The sequence below is a fragment of the Myxocyprinus asiaticus genome, chromosome 31 (genome assembly GCF_019703515.2).
Source record: "Myxocyprinus asiaticus isolate MX2 ecotype Aquarium Trade chromosome 31, UBuf_Myxa_2, whole genome shotgun sequence".
NCBI classification, from domain to species: Eukaryota; Metazoa; Chordata; class Actinopteri; order Cypriniformes; family Catostomidae; genus Myxocyprinus; species Myxocyprinus asiaticus.
The window spans coordinates 22,181,181-22,200,365 of record NC_059374.1 but is presented as its reverse complement, the minus strand read 5'-3'; the positions used below and the strand labels follow the sequence as shown (position 1 = coordinate 22,200,365).

Sequence of the window (19,185 nt, the reverse complement as noted above, 5' to 3'; positions counted from 1 at the left end):
CCAGACCCTCTGCTAGCCACCTGCCTGAAAACCCCAAACCCAACCCCCTCACTAAGACAATGCCCCTTATAATGCAGCACCATCAGGCTGTCAGCTTCAATCATGAATCAGTTAGCAAAATCTCATCATGCTAAGATGTTTCACGAAGTATATGCTGGTAAGACGGTTCAGGAAATTATATTACACTGAGGCAAACTTAAATGTGGAAAGCAGCGGAGTATGGCAAATACTTTACATAATAAAGGCATGCTGCTAAAAGTAATTAGTGTTGCTCGGTTATATGCAGATGTCAGATCTCTTACCTGGGAGAGCCATAGAGGGTGGTGGTCGGGCTGCTGGAGAGGTTCTGTTTGATGCGCTGGTAGTTTCGGACCTGTGTGGGTACAGGTATCGGGGTGGTCTCGCTTCGTGGCGACACCATCGGGGTCTGTCCGGTGGATGGCTGTGGCTGCCTGGGAAACCCAGAAAATAAGTTCGTTATCCAATCGTAATGCTTTTCCAAAACCATCTTTGTGACAAAACCTTGATGAAATCCTCAACATTAGTTAGTATTGTTAAAAAACTAAAGCTAAATTTAAAGTGCGAGAAATACCAGCAAAAAGCTCTACGTTTCAAAGTTTGTCAACTGTAACAGTATGCAGAAGCAGTTTCTGCTCAAAGGGCCTGGCCACAGGAGGCGGAGTCACTGTGTAAACACAAAGCCCTCACCAATCTGCAAGAAGGAGGGAGGAGAAATGGGCTGGCTCATTCAGAATGTGGGTTGTGCTTTCAGGCGATGGCACGTGCTGGGCCCACAGAGAAAAAAACATCTCATTCTCATTCTACCAGGAACTAAATGTTGTTTTTTTTCACAGATGTCATGACTGGGTCATGCATGGGAGGGGTGCGTAAACAAAGCTCAGATAAGGGGAGAAGGTGGGCTAAAAATGAAAAAAAGTAGCTGCAAGTTAAGATTTGATGTCAAGATTACTAGATTGTGTAATGCTGTGAAGTGGGGGAGGGCCTCAAACTGAATGGCGTAGTGAGGGCTACACGTGAGCTGTTAACCAGGCAGCACGGCAACAGCACACAAAGAGAGTTTCTTTGTTTCACCCAGAGTCAGTTCAGCATGGCACAACACCACAAATACCACACATCTGATCAGGCAAAAAAACACTGTACACCTCGAGAAACATAAGTGCCAAAGTACTGAAAAGCAAAGAAAAAAAATCACCTATTAATCGAAAAATATATTAATTATTGCTGCTTGCTAAGACAAGCACCACTATTACTATTGTTTATACTTAGGGTTAGGGATTTGAACTAACCACAACTATTAAACTTCTGCATGTAACTTGTCCAGCACCATTTGTGCTATTAACAAGAATGATACCTTAAATTGTGGAGAGATGCGCTTTTACTATGCTACTTAACATGAGATTTTCTTCAGACGGAGGATGAAATGGACCAAAAAAAATCGTATAAACTTACATAAACTAAGTGGAGTCATATTTAGGAACCAGAATATCTTATAGAGACTGGTTTCTTGTTATGCCCTTGTTATAATTATTAATCAAAAGCAGAAAGTGTGTCATAAGCAAGTGTTTCTCTGTGAGAAGTCATATTTAAATGCTTAAGGGTGCATGCCTGATTATAATAATTTTATTTGACTATCTTTACATGTCAGCTAACAAATGTGTTACAATGACATTACAAGAATGCTGACAGTAGGATAAGTGGTGTAATAATGACAACAGAATGAGTGTGTGTGTGTGTGTGCTTTTCTACACTATTCCGACCGAACGCGTTCTTTCGCTAAAAAAGCTAGATGCGGTGCAACAAATCTAACAAAACCTAGGAGTTTCGAGACAAGTTTTTTAAAGGTCTTTTTTACTTGAAACGGTGTTGAAAAAAACACGGTGCTCCTGCGCGAGATGCTAAAAATACAGCGAGACGGCACAATGGTCACAGATGTTCGTCTAACGCATATTTACATGGAAAAACAAGACAGATGCAAAAACACGTTCAGTGTGAACTGTATGCGTAAAAGGAAGAGACAGACAGGAGAAGGTGGAGTACATCTTTCTGTCATGCTTATTTAAGAGGAGAAACAAAAACCCACAAAGGAAAAGGAAGTGGCTCAGAGTACATGCAATGATTCTTTTGACAGTTGCTGTTTCACACAGACAGTCAAACTACGGTTCCAGATCATAATATGCACACCACACATTTTTAACCATCTGGCACTCTGTCAGCTCTGGCAAAAATCATATGTCAAATTAACTGCATAATTCCACCATGACAAACTGTTTAGTCAGCTTGATGTTACATTACCTTTTTATATGAAAATAGGGTGCGGATCACAAGTATAAGGTGTGGAAACAGTTTTAGATCATACATGCAGATGGAAATGATAGCAGGGTGTCTATCCTTCAGGCTGAAGCACAAACACACACAGGCGCTCACACTCCCACTGGACTCTCATTCACCGGTCATGTGATTCAGTCCCTTGTTGAGCCACACCAGCATCCTACTGCACAAACAGCAGCCACCCAAAGTCACAACCGTGCACTGGCATTCATGATAAAATAGTTTGGGAGTGGACAGCACCAAAAATATCTCCCATGATATCAACAAAGCAAATGGATCAGTGTGCTAATCCACAATACAATATTTTCATGATGCAAACAAACAATAAGGATAAAAATTATTTACAAGAGGAGTTCATATTCCTCTCTGTGTCTTTGGCCTACTACCCTGCTGAAAAGACCATGCTCATCCAGGCTGGTTTACGTTGGAAGTTGGTTTGGTGCTGGTCTTGCTGGTGGACCAGCATAGCCATTAAGTTTACCAGCTAGTCATCCAACATGGTATTTGTTAGAAGGTGGTTAACCTCCTGAGACCCGAGTGTGACTGCTGTGTGCATTTTCTATTTCCCTTTTTGATTTGTAACTAGTAGCACCTAATAAATATGCAAAAATATATAAATAATAATAATAATTCTAGAGCAAATATTTTTCCTAAAATTATATATTAATTTTATGTCCACATGTTGACAGCGTGACTACGTTTTAAATAAAACCAAGCAACAGAAAGTCCGATTTTCTTTTTCTTTTTATCAAATTGTTTATGATGTTTCCAGGAGTGTTTATTATTCATGTTTTTGAGATGTTACAGATATTAGCTTAAATATTTCTGATTCAAAGTAATGGCCAGTGTCATCCAATCACTGCCAACCATGTAAAAATAAAATTATAAATTTTGAATCTATGTACTGATTACCATTGTCCCATATCAGGCTTAGACTTTACTGAAAGTTGCTTTTAGCTTCTTTATAAAAAGCTTATACTCTTAAACAAGTCCTACTTTTTACTAAGACATTTTTTACACTTAAGTCAAAGCTTAAGACTATTCTTAAGAGCATTTCTTAGAGGTTTTATGCATACGGCCCCTGAAACTGAACTTTTGTTCAGATTTCAGGAGTGAATGCATTTAGGATGCTCCCTTGCTCCCTATTTAGTGAATGACTTAACCTCCAGTGTGCTGTCTGTGTGCTCTGGTCTCAGAAAAGCTTGAAATGCACCTTACTTTCATCCTAACATCCTGAGAAAAAAATGTGCTAAAGTAAACATAAGTCAGTTTAAATTAATTTAAATTATGTGTTGCATATAGCGAAGGCAAAATACAATGTCCACGGATGTGTACACAGGGTCGAACGAGGTTAAGCTAGTTAAGAAGCCTGGCGGGGCTTTACCAGCACAACAGCATCCAAAAGACAGCCAGCTATGCTGGTCTTTTCAACAGGGTAAACCTAAAGGTCAACCTATTAAAATATTACATGTTTTTGAGATTTGAAGGCATTGTGATTTGCATCTGGAGAGTGTTAAAGTGATTAGTCTTTTGGTGAACTATGTAAGTGATGTTATACCCACCCTCCACACAGGAGGAACTCACTGGACGGCCTGCGGCCCACTGCCCCCATCGGAAGGTCATCTAAGGAGAACAGAAAGAAAGGAGCAGTAAGCACTACACAAATACAAACACAGTAACACATACACCAACAAATCACAGCACGTGAGAGCACAATCAGAACAGGAAGACTTTCTTAGTGCTGACTAAGCTGACGCCTCTCGATAGGCTAAAATACACACACAAAAACAGCTTGAGAAGCTGCTTACATGCAGCGGTTAGTTTGTGTGTGTAAGTGCAAAAAACAAAAACACTTTTTCTTAATCACAATTTTTGCCTTGTTTTCCAGTAAAAATATCTAAACATAAATTTACTTGAGGAGCAAAATGAATAATAGATAGTGGACTTGTTTTCAGAGAACACTTGTTGAATTATGTTTCTAATCTCATTGGTAATTTATATTTTGTTAGATATAGGCTTAAAATGAAAATAAATAAATAAATAAATAAAACAATTTGCTGATGGGGTAAGAGAAATAAACTTAATTCAAGACATATTCTTTGAAAACAAGTTTTAATATCATGTGCAATTTTGCTTTTCAAGTAATTGTTTTAATTTTTTTAATTGCGATTAATAGCATCATTTTTCATAGTATTTCAGATTATGAAAGTTCTGAAATTTGACTCATGAACATACTTATTTTCCTGTCAAAATGCATTTATTTCCTTTTAGGAAAGAAAAAAAACAAAAACAATATGTGACATTATAATGCTTTATTAACATGTTCCAAACAAAGTCTTCCACGGTATAAAGACAGAAATGCACTAATACAGCACCAATTCAAGTAACATTAAATGTTTCCCAAAGTCTAACTGGGAGTTTGACTAATTGAAAGAACTAGACATCACATAGGTTGCATATTCATTGCAATGGGCATTAAATCTCTTAACTCTCATCCTCCACAATATTAATCTTCCGGTAGACTGTGGCTGTCTGCTTTGTTACAGCAAACGTGAAGCCGTGTTCATAATTCGCATCAGAGCACCACCATCAAGTGCCACTTTGAACTCCACATGAAAAGCGCTTGCAGAAAAAAACGTCCCATTCTGCGTTTTGGTGATGGTTCTGTGGTAATTAAAATGGACCTTACATAGGTTGAAAAATACTTGATTTCTGTCACAAGTTCTGTCTAGGCTGGTTTTGTACATCAAATAGTGTTAAGAACTCCTTTCCCCATCACTTTATCACTAACACTGAATCACTGCTGTGCGTGTTTGTGGTGTGTCTGTCAGTGTAATGACTCCAGGCGGACAAATCGCAAAGGTTAATGCATTAATCGCGATTAAGAAAAATTAACGCATTATTATAATGAACTTTTTTAATTAATCGCATGTGTTAACATGTTAATTTTGACAGCTCTAGTAAATGTATCTTTTTTAAAGAGATAGTTCCCAACATAATAAACATTCTGTTATTATTTACTCACCCTCATGTTGTTCAAAACCCATCTGACTTTTTCTTCCGTGGAACAAAAAAGGAGATGTTAGGCAGAATGTTAAGGAATGACAGCTCAAAGTCACTATTCATACAATGAAAGTGAAATGACTGAGGTTAACATTCTGTCTTACGTATCCTTTTGTGATCCACGGAAGAAAAAGTCAGATGGGTTTGGAACAACATGATGGTGAGTCAATAATGACAAAATTTTCCTTTTTGAGTGAACTATCCCTTTAAGAATGTCTAGATATTTTTACTGGAAAACAACACTGAAAAATACTGATTACAAATTTTTTTTTGCAGTGTAGAGTTCAGTTGAGGCCCGTCTAGGCGCATGTTTAGCAGCGTGTGCTCAGTGACGTTATGTGACTCACAGGATTGCTCCCCGGAGAGATGCGGCACCAGCACAAAGTCATCCGCATCACTGGAAGAGTTCTTGCTGCTGGTGCTGCCGCCCGACTCTTTGGAAATCTGCAGGTAATTGGGAGGGCCAAGAGGTGGAGAGGAAAGCACATCCTCGGGTAGAGTCTGCATGTCTGGCAGTGACTGCAAAAACAAAGGTGGGGTTGAACCTAATTACCTGAAGCTGAGTCAGTGCTATTTAAACTCCTGAATACTGTAATCAAACTGTGATCTTGTACAACGCCTTAGTTTCGCATCTTCTCACACCTGTGCTGGTGTGATGGTGGATTCTCAAGTATGAGAATGAGATAGACGTACCGGAGGAGACACGTAACGACAAGAAGGGGAGCTGCCACACGTGCTGTCTGTGACCAAACCAGGGCACTTGGGCACTGGAACAGGGCATGCTGGATAAAGAAAGACAGCATTTAATAAAGTGTCCAGTCAGATCTTATCCAGCAAAGCATCTGTTTTGCTATCAAAACTTCTTGCTTACATTTTTTGATAGTTGATTTCGGTTCCAAGAAAGGATGGCTGAAGAAAGTGTCTGCAGAAAGCAAAATATAAAATGAGAAAAGGGAACAAAACCGGTGCTTCAAAATGGCCAGTAACCCTAAAATCCCTTCACAGTGCACTAAAATAACAAAAATGCACTGACCGAAATCCATACGGTCCTTCTGGTTCCTCTGGAGCAGCCCCAGCAGCAGATCTTCCAGCTGAGGAGATGTCTCTCTCGGAATGCTGTGAACAGGAAGCTTACTTTAGTTATACAGGACTAGTGATGGGCTGATATATTGGCCAGGCTGATTAATCGGCCGATATTTATAATAAACACTTTCAGTTTTTTATTTTTTTTATTTAATTTTGAGTAATTAAGGTGTAAAATAAGTGTTCATTTCAGAGATTATGTGTACATCTCATTTGCTCTTAATAAATTATAATATATACTATACCGTTGCAAGAGAATGTAAAGTAAAAAAAAATTTAGAGCGAAAAATTAGCTTTTCGAAAATACTCTCCCAAGTGGGTAAATTTTAAAAAGCCGTCTTCGCGTTGTAGTATGAACAGGGAAAATGGAGATATGCGAAAACGATGATGTATTTGTTGTCATGTGACGCAGTCATGTGATCCATTCAACCCAAAACAATCAAGATGGTGGCCCATGTTGTAGCGCCGTTGTTGTGCCTTATATTCACTTTGATAGCGTTGTTTATGATAATTGTTACTTTGTAAAACCTTTACATTGCATTTCTTTAAAGGTGACGGGACGTTTAATTGCTGTCCGGCGACAGAACATGAGGACAATTGCGTTTCAGACAATACATGGAGCTGGAATTTTTCGTATGTGCAGTAAATGTTTTCATACGTTTCAGTGTGGATGAGCAACTTTTGGAAAAAGCTTGAAAATGCCAGTGTGGACTGAGAGCATTTTGAAAATTAAAATGTGGACGTAGCCTTAGTTGAAGATCAAATTGTAGAATCAATGTAGTATGCAGAAATCCTGATAAATCCAAAGGGTTCACACACTTTGTCCTACAACTGTATACAGTATATCTGTATTTTTACTGGCCATTTGCCATACTGCTCTTTAGATATCGATGTTGGTCACTGAATTCCCCAATAGGTCAACCACTATAAGGGACAGAGGTGGTATTGCAATTCAGCCCCACAATCAGCATTATTATGCATGTCTAAAGAAACAACAGTTACACAAAAAGCGTTCTTACTTTGGCACCAGAGTCTTGTTCTTCTCATAGAACATCCTTAAGTCCTGGGGGCTGTTAGCCTGGTGTTAAAACAACATTTAAAAACAACAGACTTGTTAAAGGGATAGTTCACCCAAAAATAAACATTCTAAATCCTTTACTCATGTTGTTTTAAACCCGTATGACTTTCTTTCTTCTGTGGTTGAGGCTAACACTCTGCCAACATCTTTTTTTTTTGTGTTCCACATAAGAAATCATAAAGTAATATGGGTTTGGAATAACATGAGAGTAAATAATGACAGAATTTAAATTTTTGGATAAACTTTCCCTTTAAGTAATCAGAACATCAGCTAATTTATCACTTTAATTAGTGTCACAGCCAACACTATATAAGACACTGTGCATGCTGTGAAAAACCTAAACTGAACCTCACCTGGAAAGGTGGCTTTCCCACGAGGCACTGGTAAATGACAGTTCCAATGCTCCACAGGTCAGCTTTGGCATCATAGTTTTGGGACATGATCACCTCTGGGGCCTGAGGGGGGAAGATTGAGATATTAGGAGAACAGGATGCTGCAATTGTTTCTCGTCTCTGCATTATTTCACAAATCTGAGAAGTCATTCAGTATGTGGCTACTGACCATGTACATTGGGGATCCACACAATGTGGCGGCCATCATGTTGCTCTGAAGATATCTTGCAAAACCAAAGTCAGCTGTTAAACACAGAGAACACCAGTTTTATTAATAGCAACATATTGTTGTCTGTGAGTCACGACTTATGTCTTCTGCACATGCAGAGACAATGGAAACAAAGGACTGACTGTATAAATGATCAGAGGGTGGAAACTGTATGGTGGTATTGAATAGACTGTTAATTATGGAACATTGGGGACATGTATGAGGTTCAAAAGTCTGAGTACACTGCATTTAATATAATTGTATTATCAGCATAACAATTATTTGAGTGAAAAGTTGAATTAACATTTTTAGAATTGCTTAGTGTTCTAAAGACATGCTGTCTTTAGAATACTAAGAAATTCTAAAATTTTTAATTCAACTTTTGACTTGTGGAGTCCATGCCAAACTTGGAGCTAGTATGAAATAGTGCAAACTCTATAATATTTCTTATTCATTTGACATCATAACGTTTGAAGTTTTAAATTTTTTTAAATGTTAAAACTTTGGTTATTTCTAGGGATGCACTGATATGAAAATGTTTGGCTGATAAAGATACCGATTTTAACAAAAAACTATTGTCTGATACCGAAATCTTTCTACTTACCTTATTTTGTCATCAAATCAAATCACTGTTTTGCTCAGGAATTATGTTTTAAAAATGTACAAAAAGGGTACAAAAGCTTTTGTTCTAACAATAAACAATTTCCATTGAACATGGATTGGATCTGTTGAACACATGACACGTCAAAAGCTTATAGAGAGTCACAATGAAAGATATATACTGTAGAAGATAAAAAGAAAAAAATAACTAAATATTATAACATGTTATGAAAAAAGGTTATTTTGTAGTTCTAAAAGAGTTTTGCACTTCTGTTTTTGAAGTTCAAAACAACAGAACTCACAGTTTGTACTGTATATAATAGAATATCACAAATTAATATTATGCACATGTTGGGCAATTCCATGGAAAGGTCAACCACATCATGGAAAAATAAAAAGCTACCAAAGGAACAAAACACCTTTTGAAGTTCTATCCCGGTGCAGTGGATAATGAAAAATGCCATCCAGACCGTTAGAGGGCGCCGTTTGCTTACACAATGCTGAATAAAGCATTAACTGAAACGCTGATTGCAGTATATTTTTAAACGCAGACTTTCAAGCTTTTGTAATCGCAAAAAGACAATATTGCTATTTAAATCTTAATCAATCGTGCAGCCTAAATGGATGCCATACCAATGTCTCAGAAGTCAAATTAGCTGGTTTCAATGCATTTTGAATGTCCGTAACACATTTTTTCCCTCAATGTGAGAACGGGAAAGTATAAAAAATTAAATATTACATGTTCTTAGGAGTGCCAACCCTTCTACATTCTGTGGCTATCATCATTTCTGGATTGTGCATTTGAATACACAGAGATTTTCCAAGTGCGTTGATAATTAATTCTAAATGAACCATCGGTTTTTTTAATATCGCCGTTTTCATGCTTAAAACCGATTTGCCAATTTGGTCAAAAATTGCCTGATAAATATCGGCGGCCAATACATCGGTGCATCCCTAGTGTAATTTAGATTTTGAATCCCAGATCTTCAACACAGACTAGAACTTTTGAGCCCCACTGTATGTAATGTAACTGTATAACACGTAATGTTACACCTATATGTTGAGGAGACTGTTGTGTCAATAGTTACCAATCTTGATCCGTATGCCGTTGATGCTGGACTTTTTGCGGCCTGTGTAGGACAGCAGTATGTTCTGTGGTTTGAGGTCTCTGTGAATGATCCCCTTGCTGTTGAGGATGCGCATGGCTGCTGCAATCTGCTGCAGAAAGACCCTTAATGTTTCCTCTCGTAGAGTGCCCTTTACTGGAAGTACAGAAACATGGTACTTCTGAGCAACACACCTACAAAACCCATTAACTCATTCTATAAAACCCTCATTTACACCTTTAGCGTACACATCCAAAAACAAGCAAACAATCACACATTGTTTCTAAACGGGGCATTCCCTGACAATTTCTCAAGCCCATTCAAATTGGCTCAGGAAAGTCTGAAAAATGTCTGGTCACCACCTACTTTCATTGTGTGGAAAAGAGCAGCATGAAAATTCTTCAAAATATGTTATTTTGTGTTCCAAAGAATAAAAAGGTCATACAGGTTTAGAATGACATGAGTAAATGATGGCAGAAGTTTCATTTTTACATGAAATTCTCCATTAAAATGAAAAGCTACACTGCACTGGGCTCAGCACTGACCATCAATGTCATCTTCAACTTCTCGTAGCCCCTGATTTGTGTGAATGTCAAAATCAGGATCTGCTCAGGGGTATTACATGGAGTGATGTCGCTACAGGTCCCCCATTAAAACAAAACTGATTAATTCACTGAGCTGTTAAGAGGATTCCCTTCACGTAAATTATGATCACAATGAATACCGCAGGAATCCTATAATACTTTTTTTACAAGTGTTTAGAGTAGTTTTGAGGTTGTATAACTAAGGAACAGTTGCATTATGTAACTGGGGGGGGGGGGGGGTGTTGGAGACGGGGACATGTTGTACTATAACGTGGGATCGTTCACCTGCACAGAACTGTTACACAAATATAACGCTGTCAGCCAGAACATAACAGGGGGTAACAGTCCAGCTAACTCACTGTTTTCTATCAAACACACACACCAAGTAAGAGTCATCTCTATTAGGCCCTCTGAGTCACACACACAATGGGAACATATTTTATAGACCAATCACATTCTCTCACTGGGAAGATTATGAGAGTGTTCCTACAACGCATCTGTTAATGAACACTAAATGAAGGTTCTTATACTTCACTGTTTATACACTATGGATATGGGGACAAACTGCACTGAGCTGTAAATATGAAAGATAATGCAGGTTCTTACAGATCGAGCCCAAGAGACAGACAAGTCAGTCTCTATCAGCGTGCACTGTGGGTCGTTCACACCAAATGTGTTTCTGCGCCCATCTGTGCTGTTTTTCAGTTGTTTTCCATGTAAAAATGCACTAGATGGACATCTTTGACCGTTGTGACGAGTCTTATTGTTTTTTCAGCATCTCGCACAGGAGTGCCGCATTTTTAGGTGCAAGTCAAGTCAAAAAGAACTCGAGAGACACCTGCACTTTGTTATATTCATTGCGCTGCGTATAGCTTTTTTTAGCAAAAGAACGGGCTTGGTCTGAACAGTCCCTCCTAACATATTATTCTAACAAATATTCAGAGGTGTTTAAAGGTGAAGTGTATAAAATTTTGATTAGGGCTGTCAATCGATATAAAATTTAAATCAAATTAATAACATGACAAGCTGATTAATCAAATTAATTGCAATTAATCATATTGATAAATATTAGCTGAGAAAAGACCCCAAATGAAAACAAAATTCGAAGACATTATGGCAGATGGGAGTATTGAATAGACATTGCAAAAAAGTGGGCTTAGAATCCATATTTTTTTTATTTCCATATTATTGACCATAAGCCTATCACTGGACAACAGCGCATAGAGTAGACTCAGGGGTCGCGTATACGCATTTTTGTATTCCGTCCGCAAAGCAATGACACACTTCACCTTTAAATAATGAGGTGTTTATAGCACAATAAGTGAAGCTACTTACCTTGCAAATAGTCTGCCAGATCTCCTCCATTGCAGTACTTGAACAGGAAACAGAAAAAAAGAGAGAAAAAAAGTCAACTTTAAAATCAATACGAAATCATAAAAAGCTATGTAGAGACTCAACGGTTAGATATTTCATGAACTGGAGAATGAGAAAGGGTGTATATCACTGAAGTATAGCAACACACACATTAATCTAGTAAAGTGAAGTAGTATTATGGGAAGTGACAGCATCTATTTGTGCACATCATTGATGGAGGGAAAGAAAAAGCCCTGAGCACACTGGGTGCTGAGTACAGTAAGATTAATATACTGCAGTTAACATCAGCACTGTTGATTAAGGGCTTTTTAGATTAAAAACACATGTTGATACACCCTTTTTTTAGACTAGGCGTGAAATTCTATTTCATTCTTTAAACTTTTAGAACAATTAATTACACATGATATATCTAGCATTATTGTTATACTGCAGCCATGTAAGAAATTAGGGTGAACTTCCTCTATTTGTTAACAAATCAAATCTGCCCAGTTCATCAGCTGAAAAAAAAAAATATAAGTTCATTCTTCAGGGCTCCCCTACCTTTTGACGAATGAATCTCCATGACATTTCTATTACCTTTTCAGTCATTTGTAAGTACATAAGGATCTTCAAAATCATTTTACTTTCCACGGACAAATCAGACTGTTATCTTATGTTAAAAATAGTGCTGTCAGTCAATTAAAAATTGTAATCGTGATTAATCGCATACATTTTTTTTTAGTTAATCGCAATTTATCGCAGATTTTGAAAGTACTGAAATTTGACTATATATATTTCTTTTCTTGTCAAAATTAATTTATTTCCATCTAAGGAAAGATCAAAAAATCAATATGTAACAATATAATGCTTTATTAACATTTTCCAAACAAATGCTTCCACATTGTAAAGACAGAAATTCACTAAAATAGCACAATTCAAACAATATAAAGTTTCCCAAAGTCTAAGTGGGAGATTGACGAATTGGAAGATCTAGTCCCCACATAGGTTTAATTTTCATTGCAATGGGCATTAAATCTCTTAAACTCTCATTCTCCACAATATTAATTTGCTGGTAGACTGTGGCTATCCGCTTTGCTACAGCATCAAGCACCGCTTTGAACTCCACATGAAAAGCGCTTGCAGACAAAAACGTCTCATTCTGCATTTTGGTGATATTTAAGACTTGATGTGCTTCTGTGGTAATTAAACTGCATCTTAAATAGGCTAAAAAAATACTTGATTTCTCTCACAAGTCCCATCTGGGCTTGTTTTGTACATCAAATAGCATGATCATTTGATCATTGACACGGAAGAGCTGTTGTGTACGTGTGTTTGTGAAGTGTGCATCAGTGTAATGAGTCTGGGCGGACACATTACAAAGGTTCCACCCTTCTAACCAGTGTTTATGCTGGTTTATGCTGTATTAATTGTAAACTTTTTTAATTAATCGCATGCGCTAACATGTTAATTTCGACAAACTGATGTTCTCACACTGGCTTTTTTTTCTCTACAGAGGCCATCACAAAAAGTAATCAAACCAATATGAAGTTAGAAGAGTGCTTAACTAGGAAAATACAAATTTACTATAGAAATTTCCATGAATATCAAGATTTTATTCATTTCCAAGACTTTTGCTGGCCTGAAAATCACAATTTTAAAATTATGTGATATTTTCAAATTTTCCATGGCCGTGGGAACCCTGATTCTTGGATAACACAAGGGAAATCAATCCATTTACTGGCCACTATTAATTCACCCAAACTTCTAAACTTCCAAGAACTTGGGTAATTACATGAACAAAAACCAAAATGCATCATGAAAATATACACACTGTCTAGTTTTGGCACTAATTGACTATTTACTTCTTGAGTGTTTCAGAAGCACACCTGTTTGAGCCAAACTCAATAGAGTGCCACAGTCTGGTTCCGGAAGTAAAAATCCCATTAATCAGTTAGTTCCAAAGACTTATAAATCTTTAAAGACAGACCTACCAAGAGCTCTGAGGTTGTTCATCGATGGTATATGCTTTTGTTGAAGCCATCAGTCTGCATTATTTCAACTTACAGCAAAGCCCGCGAAACGAGCCCAGGAGCAACCACCCACTCCAATGATGCACTTTGAATGACGCAAATAATTCAGTCTCCCTTCACTCCTGTGATCTGTACATGTTGGAATATTTTGCAATTATTGTAAAATATATATTTTTTTCTATACTTATAATCAACAACTGAAAATTAATAGTTTTATATATTTCCATAATTTTTTATTTAATTAGGCCTACATCATTCGCAATGCTTCATAGAATTGTAGTTTGTGCCCTTGTGAAAGACGGTAAGTACACAGTCTTGTACCTTTGTCTTTTTGTCCGATTTTCAAATAATTTTTTGCTTCAAAACAAAGCCTGTAATGTTGTGATTCACATCAGAGCTGGTTGGTTTGGTTCATGACTTACAACTCTTTTATGAAGGATTTTATGAAAAGCCAATACAAAAAATGAATGGGATAAATACTTCTGGAACTCACACTACTGAAAAAGTGGACGGGCACTACTGCAGCAAAACACCCTCTCAGGTTGCACAGACAGGTCCCAATAAACAATACTCAGAAAGCCTGCAGGTTATTTTATCAGAGGGTACATGTGAAGTGTTGCACTGATATTTCATGCTAAAGATAACTGTTATTGAGAGCAGCTTTCCCTGAATGGATAATTTTAGTATGGCCACTTGAAGGTTTCAGTTTGCTTATCCTTCAGAGACTGCAGTGTTGAGCAATACTAGAAATCAAAGCCATTAAACACTAGGCACGCTGTAGTCTCATGACTATTCTAGAAAACCAAAACATGTGAAGAAAGTGAGAAGCAAGAGAATATGAAAGCAAGATGATAAGGAAGCTTACACTCTACTGAAAACTCTGACAGAGCGTTTGATGGATAGGAATGCGTTAGAGGAACGGTAACATATGGAAAATCCCATTTGCAAAAGTTTGCGTCTTTCCGACGCACCATCCCCATTGAAATCTAAGGAATTCCAGCATTCTCTGACATTGTGTAGGTGCTTTAAAACTCAAAAAGAGATTGAAATTGCTGTCTGCTTACCTCCATAACCAGGAACACAGAACTTGGTGTTTCCTGAAAGAAAAATGAAGACATTTTGATCACATAATTTCTGTTTGAAACAGCATTTAACCACAAACATTCATTAAAATCACTGATATGGTTGCATGCAGGTCCATATTTTCCACAAACCAGTTTGATGTAGGCATATGTGTTACTTGCATTTCAAATACTGTCATTTAACCTTTGTGTTGTTTACAGTTTTGACACATCAGGCCCTGTAACAGCTTTAAGGGCTGCTGAGTCAATACTGAGGGAATTAGACACTGGATGCTAGCCAAATAAAAAAACCAAGACCCTTGTTTGAGTTATTGCTTGTATGGTTACAGTAAACAAGAAACCAATATACAGCATAGAACTTACTTGCTAGCTCCTCCATCTGGTTTAAAAGTTTTATGATTCATTGCATGCTAAGGGGAATTAATGTTGGCAGCCCATTAATGGAGTTGTGATGGACTTGTCCATTAGCAAGGGAAGTGTGTCCATTTTACACACTGGACATAAGTGTTTGCGTTTGTTGAGACTGTGTGGGAAGGGAAGGGTTTGTCATAGTGGTCAACACTCCAGCACTCATCGATCTCATTATTTCACTCATTTAAGAGGATATTCAGATGTACCTTCCACCGTCATCCCAAGACTACACATTTGGCCTTTTTAAAAATGGTAGATTGACTTTGAAGGCTGGCACGTAAATTCAGTGAAACATTACTCTCTCCGCTAAGGCTAACGACTTAGTAGACCCACTTTAGCGAAACTGTTATGGAATAGTTCACCCAAAAATGAAAATGCTGTCATTACTTTCTCACTCTAATGTCGCTCTAAACCTGTATAACTTCAAACCTCATTGGTTCTTATTGCGTCTCATGATCAAGCATCAAATCGCAAATTTTTTCATGAGACGCACTGAGAACCAATAAGGTCTGATGTTATCAATGTAAGCCTATTGAGCCTACTCAATCCCATTCCTCCTTCTCCTCAATCTAAACACAGCTAATTCCACCTCCCTAATTTTGCTGTAGACCTGTTTATGGGATCTGCGATCAATTGGGGCACCTTGGGGCAACAAGTGGCACCGCCCGCTGTGCTGTCAGTACGATTACATAATGGGCTGATTTATGCTGGCTGTGGTGGGGGATCGGAGGGTGAAGGGAAATGGAGCAGCTCGGGCCAAGGGAAGGGGAGGAGGAGGGGGTGTGAGGGTCGATAGGCAGGAGGACATTAATGACTTCGCAATTGCATATCAGCCTCACATTTTATCAGTAATTTCTTGAACTTGACCCCCTGTTTCTCTGCTTACGCCAGTTGGCCTAACTGAGTGTGATATGCACAAACCAAAAGCCATTTCATGAGAGAGGATGCGTTGACCAAGTGTGGGCTGGAAAGGAACAACAAACAGCTATAGGTCCAGAACCACATGTCCAAACATAACAAGTGCTGCCCTTATCTTCTCCTGCCAGTTTTTTCCTTAGGTGTTGTCAGAAGACTAGATTCCATTTGGAACATGTTTCATGACTTAAGAGCAGTAGTGATGATGATATCTTTCATATTTGTCACTTAAAAAAACTGAATAAAATTATGAAAAAGGACAAAAAATTAGACAGAAATAGTCAGTTACCAAACACTGAACTTTGGACACACATATTGACAGCCCAAGGATACGCTCAACAAAGTAGTGTTGCGCCGTGTAAAAAAAAACCCAAACAGTATAATATCATCATTTTGCTAATCTGACAACAATGTGCAGCTGTCCTAAACAATTCAGCGGTTCAGGCAGTGTGACATGAAGCATAAAATCAAAGGTAATGTTAGTTAATGTGTGTTTAGAGCTAGCTATTTGGCCACAGAGTGGAGTATGGAGGACAACAAGAAAGATTTTGTTTGCTGAACCCCCATTATTGGTCTTTACTAATATTAAACAAACAATACTATGTTTTGTTAAAAAAATAAAAAATAAAAAAATAAATGTCATAAAATACCATTTATTAAACAACCTCTTTTATGTATTTGTATCTGTAACTACACATCATAGGCAACGCTAGGGTTCGCTACTGGGGCTTAAGCCCTGAATGTTTTCAGTAAAGCCCGTAATGTTTTTATCATCTTGAAGTGATGTTAAATGTACCAGTGCTTCTGTATCAAGTTAATACTAAAATATTTTCATATTAAGTTATATGTATATATAAATTAATGATACCGCAGTCTTTTTAAAGTATCGATTATAATAAATACTGACACAGTTCAATACCCATGCGCTGTCTTGTTGGCAGCTGCTTTCAAGCACTCACGTATGTGCGCGCATGCAAGAAGAGCGTTTGCGACTCGCGACTGAGGCTGTGTGTAAATGGTCAAAATGCCTGTCTTGGTGAGATATAGGAAACTGTGTTGAGTTGGTCCATCCAGATGCAGAAAGTACTAAATATTTATAGATATACAGTATAACCCTGAAACAAAGAGTAATATACGGATGTGCTCAAGAAATTTTTTAATTTTAACAAGCCAGGACTAGGAATGGGCTTTATCTGACATTACCAAGTATGCTATTTTGTAGTCGAGTACTGTAACCCACAAAAAAAACCAAAAAAACAAAAAAAACATGTAATTGATTATTCGTAAATTAAAATGTACGTTAAAAATATCAGGTAAGACACGTACGTAAAATGTATATATTTTTTTTGTCCACAAATTTTACCATAACAGTTTAAAAATCAGTTAACTTTGGCAAATTTTATTTATTGTTTTTGGAAAAACATTAAATGAATAATATGCATTAATTCAGTTCTCACTACATTTTATTACAATTCTAATTGCATTAAGGACTCAATTGTAACTATGAGATTTGTTTAGAGATTCAAAGGGAAAGTACAGTATAATTCAGCGTTGCCTATGGCAGGCAAATGTGCAAAGGAAAATCAATTCACAATATTTGAGTAGTACTTTTAACAGTCGATGGCAAAAGATATGATGCCATTAACCTTGCAAACTTTTGCAAATCTAGCACATTGCATATTTTTCTCATTTGCACCTATTTTAGCCTATCTACAGCCTGCTATCTTCTAATCTAACTCAAAAACACCAGACGAATCAATAATAGGCTATAAATCTGTCATTTGTACACAATGTGCGTTGGACTATTGAATGCCGAAAGAAACAAAAGTTAGTGGGACCTTGATAACTTGTGAGTTTGAAAGACTTTTTAATTGACTTAAGAAACACTCATAAAAGTCATTCATTTGTGAACTGGAAAACACTTGTTGTGTTGTAGGTTTGTTTTTTGCATGCACTCAGCGTAGACGTAATAGAAAGAGCTGCATGGTCTATTCACTGTATTTGTATTATTTTGCAGTACCCATTTTTTTTATTTTTTTTTTACCTAATCACATTCAATTCAGACTGCAATTCTTACAACTCAAGTAAAATTAAATTAATTTTGCTGGGATGCTTTAAATTACGCAGAGCGCTACAGTAAATATGGATTTATGATTATCAGATTACAAGCTTTTAACTAGTCAAGCCTTCTTACATTCAAGTTCATTAAACAACTAAACAATTGGTGAAGAGTATTGCCTTATTGGCACAAAATATTATAAGTTAAACAGTTTTAATTAAGTATTGATACAGATTTAATATCAAAACAAATGTACCAAAACTGGTATTGTACCAAGATGTTCATATTAAGCCAAACTATAACAAAGCTCCATTAAACAATAAAACATAAACAGCATAGAAACTTGAATGCTGAAATTCCAGAACTGCATTCCAATCGAACTTCTAGAGCAAACAAAAACTCCAAAACATCGGAAAATACAAAAGCATTACAGTCATAAATCAGCACGTTCTAGCCAAGCAGTCAAACTATTGCATCATTACAACTCAAGTGTTGGGTTATGCAAGGTAGAATTCAGCCAAAATGAGGGTTTTAAATTCTAAGAATTTTGGGAAACATCACATGTGTGAGCAATTGAGAGGGATTGATGCGTTTTTCTTAGAAATCCAAATGACTTCTAGCAATGTGCATTATGAGAGAACACAACTTCCTAAGGCTGAAACGAAAAAGTAATGTTGTTTCACAGGAGTGTCACTGACTCTGTGTACACAGATTGTCCTACAGATGAAGATGTTCTCAGATAATTTCAAAAGCAACGTCCCTGGAGTTCAAACTGTGAGTATGGCATAAAGGAGCATGGTTATCAACAGGACAGGGTAGTAAAGGACAACAAATCACATTGTCAGTGCCAAAGCCATGAACCTTATAGATAC

At 37.2% G+C, this 19,185-nt stretch overlaps 1 protein-coding gene across 4 annotated transcripts in view; it reads right to left on the bottom strand.

The window, feature by feature from the left end:
- ulk2 (unc-51 like autophagy activating kinase 2) overlaps positions 1-19,185 on the bottom strand; it is a 56,308-nt gene that overhangs the window by 17,316 nt on the left and 19,807 nt on the right. For 3 of the 4 annotated variants that reach the window (XM_051666197.1, XM_051666198.1, XM_051666199.1), the window contains exons 4-15: positions 14,911-14,943; positions 11,799-11,835; positions 9,862-10,035; positions 8,135-8,208; positions 7,927-8,028; positions 7,515-7,573; positions 6,446-6,528; positions 6,284-6,334; positions 6,106-6,194; positions 5,760-5,931; positions 3,912-3,972; positions 303-452 (exon numbers count right to left, since the gene is read on the bottom strand). In XM_051666197.1, coding sequence (XP_051522157.1) covers positions 303-452; positions 3,912-3,972; positions 5,760-5,931; positions 6,106-6,194; positions 6,284-6,334; positions 6,446-6,528; positions 7,515-7,573; positions 7,927-8,028; positions 8,135-8,208; positions 9,862-10,035; positions 11,799-11,835; positions 14,911-14,943 — 1,085 coding nt within the window. Of the gene's footprint in view, positions 1-302; positions 453-3,911; positions 3,973-5,759; positions 5,932-6,105; positions 6,195-6,283; positions 6,335-6,445; positions 6,529-7,514; positions 7,574-7,926; positions 8,029-8,134; positions 8,209-9,861; positions 10,036-11,798; positions 11,836-13,807; positions 13,932-14,910; positions 14,944-19,185 lie in introns of those variants that run through there. The other variant, XM_051666200.1, reaches the window with a different exon arrangement.